At 35.9% G+C, this 6,596-nt stretch overlaps 1 protein-coding gene across 4 annotated transcripts in view; it reads left to right on the top strand.

Moving 5' to 3' along the window:
* Window positions 1–1,040: 1,040 nt before the first annotated feature.
* The window catches only part of LOC126825078 (titin homolog), a 105,880-nt gene continuing 100,324 nt past the window's right edge, over window positions 1,041–6,596 (top strand). For 2 of the 4 annotated variants that reach the window (XM_050554530.2, XM_050554529.2), the window contains exon 1: window positions 1,046–1,636. In XM_050554530.2, the coding sequence (XP_050410487.1) occupies window positions 1,592–1,636 (45 nt within the window). In that variant the 5' untranslated portion in view covers window positions 1,046–1,591. Of the gene's footprint in view, window positions 1,637–6,596 lie in introns of all 4 variants that reach the window. The other 2 variants (XM_050554528.2, XM_050554531.2) reach the window with 2 other exon arrangements.

Raw genomic sequence — 6,596 nt, 5'->3', positions numbered from 1 at the left:
TAACTTTGTAAAAACTTGTGAATGCACTTTGACAAAGTCATCATCTGATCTATTTGTTCATTGTTTTGATAATTGCACTGAATAACATTTGCATAAATTTCTGATAGATGTTGGTTGGCCTTCTTTATCAGAGAAAGTCTGTTCACTCTAAGAAACTCAAAAGGTTGAATAGATTTTGTGTTTTATTTACATAAAGATGATGGACTACTTGGTGACATGTTTCATTGTCTGGCAACCTATTTTGTGCCCTGGGTGACGGTATGGGCATGCTCCCACAACTTTTAATAAAGTTGAATGGAGGAGAGGAAATGAAATGGGGTTTAATGTCTTACTTTTCTTCACTGACTGGGCAATCGGAATTTGATACAAGAGTAGGTTGTTGCACCGCTGTCTAGGAAAAATTTCCCTCACACACACTGTATGGTCCAGTAGAAGTAGAATAGTAGCACAAACTCATTTCGTCAATTCCAAAACAAAAACATTGAAAAAAAAACCAGTCATTCTCATTGCCATGTATTAGGATTTGAATAATTTAAAATTTGTCGTGATAAATTACATGAAATGAAATAGTTTAATGTCCTAGTGTTCTGTACCATGCAGTGAGCTGATTCTGTCAAAGTCAAGGGTTCTTTAACATGCATGACAGTGTCTACACAGGACCTCGGCTTTTTGTCCCATCTGACCGACTATACATTGTCCCTTGCCAGGCCCTTCCCACGCCACTGACAAGTGGGAGCTATAGCTACACCTGAAAATCCCAGTGAATGCAGCAATCGCTCACGGGACCTCCAGGTTAGCGTGCCAATGCCCTACTCGATCACCGAGCGGCCTTTTAGTGATAAGAAAGGTGCCTAAGATAACTAAGATAGTGCCCGTTGGAATTCTATTGCTGATAGTGCAAAATTTCCCCCATAGCACACTGTATGGGTTTATGCCCGTCTTCATGCAGGACGTTAAACCCCATAATTATTCTCTGGGCGAATACTCAATAGTGTAAACTCAGTTTTTTAAACTGAAAAATTTTAAGAATTTAATATGCACGTGTATTTGAAATGATATCTAATATGTCGGCTAACACTTCCATGCTTCACTGTTTACTTGGCACTCATCGTTATCATCTTTATGAAAAAAATAATCACCTCCACCCATACCTTGGTTTCCCGCGGTGTTGACAGAAAGACATCAAAGATACCGACAATTTCTCATTGGTTAAATGCGGCAAGCCGGGCTAGTCTATTCTTACGGAAGGGGTCAATATTTGTTGCTAAGACGCTATAAACAAATGTCAATACATGACATTACTCTATAACGGTCACTATTATATCTATATTTTATTGTATTGGCTTTCTGCCCCATTTGTGGAAAAAAGTATTAATCATGAATTTAAAACCATTATCACGAATGAACGAAACCAGCCATATAAATCCTGTCCTCGCTCCCCCTTGTAATAAAATCTATTGTCCGGTCGTGTAACGGTGTCACACGAGGTTCTCGGTAGTTGACATTTGCTTAACGAAAAGATGTCAGTCTTGAAATACACTTCAGTTACGGTAATTGGCAGTTTAGGAATAATGTTTTAATTTGTGTCATCATGGCAGAATATACGGGTAAAGATGAAGCAGTTTTACAAAAACTTGTAAGTATTTATCAGTAGACTAATGTACGTATCTGTAAATTTACTGAAATTTTAATTAGTTAAGTAGACAATATTGAATATGTGATATTAAAGGGTATTGGAATAATTATCAAAAGCATGTTCAGTATTTCTTGAACTAACCTGGGCTATAGTGGGATCAGTTCTGAAAAGTTTATATGAATATGCATGAATATTATATAGTATACATGATATTATAATCAAACTTACAATGTACTTAAAGGTGTAAATGTGCAATATAATTAATTTGAACAATAACTCCCAACAAAGATACCAGTGCGTGTTTTGTTTTTTGGTTTTTTAAAAGCGATTTCTGTAGTTCTACTGTTATAATTTTACAGGGGCATGTAAAAATATATATTTTTGTTTAATAATAATAATATAAAAATATAATATATTAACATTGAAATAATATGGATTATTTTAATAGTGCACTTTTTGAATCACATGAGAAATGTATTTTTAGTTAGATAATTGAAAAGGTTTAAACTTCCAAATTGTCATTAACGGCACTATAATGATTTTCTGTGAGTATAAAATTCTAGCTCACTGTGGTTATTTCAAGAGAGAAATATACAGGAATTAATGCCCAGTTGACAATAAGCATCGCTTTATGGTAATGCAGGAGTCTTTAGAAATGACAGGAAAGACCTTATGCAAATCTGGTTTTGAACTTGTATTGCAGTTGAAATTGTTTACATTTCTACCTCTCCAGTCTAGCTCTTAGTAGCATTCTTTCATGGTCTATTGAGCAAAGCCCCAGAGACAATTTCTCAGATTTTAGCATATTTTGCTCTAAAAATTGCTTAAAGATTATATTGTGCATTGACTACTCACACTTTTCACCTTTTGTACTGGCAGTTTATAGCACTAAATACAGCTTTTGATTTGAATAAAATCTTATCCACTGCATCACATGTATTAAACACATTTATGCAATTAAATCAAACATAATGTGATTTTAATATATAGGAATATTAGGGGTTTAATTTCTTATGGATGGATGATTCTTTAGATTGCTAATCATTTGATCTGTGTGCTAGTCAAACAGAAGTAGCTATAAGTCAATGGTTATTAGGCAACCCAATAGTTATATAGTATAAATATGGTGAGTATTCACTAAAGATTAGCTATGTTAGTCACAAATGTAATTGAGACTATTTGTGTACATAGTTTTTATCTGTAATTTTATGATCTTTGCTCTGGTCGTTAATGTGCATTATTACTGAAAGAGAGTGATTTACACAATAAGAGGCCTGGAGAATTACACAGTAATATGGATTGGGATGGCTAGCAAATATATTTTTTGCATAAAAAGGAATAGGTAAGAAATGACTGATTAGAAGACTAATAATTGGAACATTAACCTAGTAGAAAAATTAGCATGTGCTATGAGTCCAGCATATTCAAGAGACTGCATGAAATGCTTGTATAGCAAATGAAGAAATTTAATTACTTTACTGTGCAACCAAATAAATGTATGTAAATATGTGTAACTATATATGTGTATTGTTTGAATTAAGGGTCATGTTTTAGCATATGACACAAGTCCCTCACTAGCTTAAAGGGTCAATCTCGATTATTTTTTGGAGAATAAAATTGCTTAATTTTGTGTTAAAAGCCTTTTAAATCCTCTACCTTAGGACCATATAACTAACTCAATATACATGATACATTTTCAAACAACTTAAACTCGTCAATCTTCACCTGGAAATGGAGACTGATGTCCCAAATTATACGGTGTCTAGATAAAACCAAACTTTCATTTTATAAAAATTACGTGTAGGTGAAATTTATCTTTCATTATCAAGTACAGCACACGGGTCATGCACTTTGTAGACCTCTAAAGGAACGGTAGTAGATTATCAGGTCACCCAACGAAAAAATTAACCCGAAATCTTAAAAGCGTTAAATGTCTGGATAAGCGGTTTTGACGTTCACGTCCAAACAACTCAACATTTTGAGCTGAAATTTTGAGAAAAGGTAAATACACCATTCCTCTATATTTTGGTGCTTAAATTTCATACGTACACAGACTTTTATTTCTGAGACTGTTAAAATCAGGATTGTCCCTTTAAAGGGACAATAACACTCTTGCTGACTTGAAAGCTCCAGAAAATAAATAATATCTCTATCTAAGTACTAGATGTTTAAGTGTCCTACCTGTTGTGTAAATTATCCATTACATCCTATTTTACTTGTCCAGAGGGTTGGAAAATATTTTTAAATCGAAGTTTCATTTGAAAAGGTTTACGTTAGACGTTTCAAACCATATGTTGAATTTTTCCAAATTTTTAAATAAGTTGTGTCAAGATGAAATTTGTATCATCAATTAATTGAAATATTCTCAAATAGTACAATTTGTTGACCAGAATAAAGATTGGGACATATTATTCAGTAACAACAAGAGTGGTATTGAGCCTTTAATCTGACTGTGAATTGGAAACCCTCAGGAGGAATGACAAAGAACTTTATTTTACTGATAATACATGTAGTATGATATGAGAAAAAGTTGAACATGAATTTTATCTTTTTTTCCGTCATAATTTGGGCTTGCAGTGTTTTGATCTTCTAGTTTTTTCAAATGATAAGTTAACTTGACTAAATACTTGGCCCCACTTTCGGTTTCTTAAATTGACAGATTAATTAAAGGAGCTAAATCGCTAACATTTGGGACCTAGAAATTGACAAAAGTGGGTCGCAATGCATATAATAATGTAGTATGAATGTATATAAACTGATTTACATTCAATGGTTTCCATTTTTACTCCAATTTCAAATCAGTTATGTTCGGCGAAAAAAGCCAGCAGTCTCAAGCGAGTGCAAATTTCTAGCAGCTGGTTATTCCTGTCTACATACGCCCTTTGATTTGGTGCAATGTGTCTAGCCTCGTCCCTCGAGTCTCTTGATACAACTGGGGCTGAAGCGCATTATGGTACATGATTCGTGTACCAATGGTAAAATGTTTATTTTGTCTTAAATATTGGATATCAAAAGCCCATCTTTTTCCTGTAAGATCACAACATGAATGTTGATTTAATTTGACAAATAAATCATGTTTTCAATGTTGAAGATTTTGGATGATATTGAGTTAGAGACTTAGCTACTTTAAGTAATAACCAAAATCTTATTTAGATCAACATTAAACTTGCATTACAGGCAACATTTATCTAAATGACACTGGATGTCACTGCCTTGACAAAAAGAAATTTGTCCTTCATTTAATTTTTTTATATTTTATAAGATTATTTTGAGATTAAACTATACTATTCAAAAAAAGTAGGGGATATTTGATTTTTAAGTGTTATTAAAGTCACTTAATGAAACTGACGAAGAAACAAATGACAAAATGAAATGAAGTTCACATTCATCGATTTATTCCAAATGATCGTTAGACTAAGTAAGGCACAGACTGACCATTATAAGGGTAAAATGATACCCGGGGTCAAACAGCAAAGTTACCACAGCATCACAACCAAGTCAGTAACGGGTAAATCCTCCTCTGTTTGCCAAACAAGCATTGATCCGACGTGGCATACTCCTAATGAGATGTCTAAGGTCATTTTGGTCCAGATTGTCCCATTCCTGTTGCAACGCAGCAGCAAGTTCTTGGACATTGGCAGGACGTTGTTGACGTTGACGTAACCTCTGTCCAAGCATGTCCCAGACATGCTCGATGGGGGAGAGGTCGGGACTCAGTGCTGGCCAAGGTAATGTGGTGATGTTCTGTTGTTGGAGGTAACCTGTAACGATCCTGGCCCTGTGACATCTTGCGTTGTCATCCTGGAAGATGAAACGGCGGCCATGACGTCGTGCGAACGGCACAACATGGACTGCCAAGATGTTGTCCCGGTAGTACTGGCCTGTAACACACCCTGCAACAGTGAACCTTGACTCATCTGAAAACATCACATTGCTCCAGCGTCGATTATCCCAGTGTTGACGATCCCTACACCAACGACGTCTTGCCTGAATGTGATGATCTCTCAAACAAGGGATCACGCGAGGACGTCGGGCGCGAAGGTGACCCCTATGCAGTCGATTCCGAATCGTCTGGCCACTCACTCTCACACCAGTGCCTGTTTGAAGACGAGCGCTGATCTGATTTGCTGTGATGACACGATTTCTCAAGGCCACTATACGGATAAATCGATCCTGGGCTTGAGTTGTCGCCCTTGGTCGACCTGAGCGTGGTCTGTCCTGTACAGATTGTGTATCACGGTATCTGGACCATAGCCTGCTTATGACAGACTGAGAAACATTCATCGTCCGCGCCACAACCGCCTGTGTTGTGCCGATCTGTAGCATGCCAAGGGCACGTAACCTTTCATTTTGGGTAAGCCGACGCATATCAAAATTTGTTTTCTGGTCACTAAAACAATTAAACTGATGTTTCCACCCTGGAATTCAATGCCACAATGACTGTAACATTCAAAGTCAGAGTCGTGCAAATCTTGGGTTGGACCCCCATGATGATCCCAAGCATCACATGCATTCCATGCGGTAGCTATTGGTGCGTTTGGGCGTCACATGTAACTGGAAATGTTTCTTCTGTTAGGTTCTATAGTGACTTTTTTCGTAGTCATTTGCATATTTTAGTATTATGCTCCCAAAATCAAATATCCCCTACTTTTTTTGAATAGTATAGTTAATGTTGTACAATTGAAGGTCAGTATAAGGGATTATTTAAAGTCCTGATGAGCCATTGCCATTTGTCACTAAAATGTCAAATTTCTGATGGCTTAATCCACGTTTATATATATCCAGATGGTTTAATTTTAGTTAGGAAAAAATCAAAATACCAATGCTATATAATGTCTTGGCTTAGATTCAGTTGGATTTAAAACGGGGCCTATCATTACACATTTGTGGACAACAAAATGGCAGCGTGCTTATTGCATAGTGAGAAGCATAGATCAATGAAATTTCAATTCTGCAATAA

Source organism: Patella vulgata, chromosome 6 (genome assembly GCF_932274485.2).
Source record: "Patella vulgata chromosome 6, xgPatVulg1.2, whole genome shotgun sequence".
Lineage (NCBI taxonomy): Eukaryota > Metazoa > Mollusca > Gastropoda > Patellidae > Patella > Patella vulgata.
Note: the sequence above shows the minus strand (reverse complement) of the source record. Positions and strands in the feature narration are given on the sequence as shown.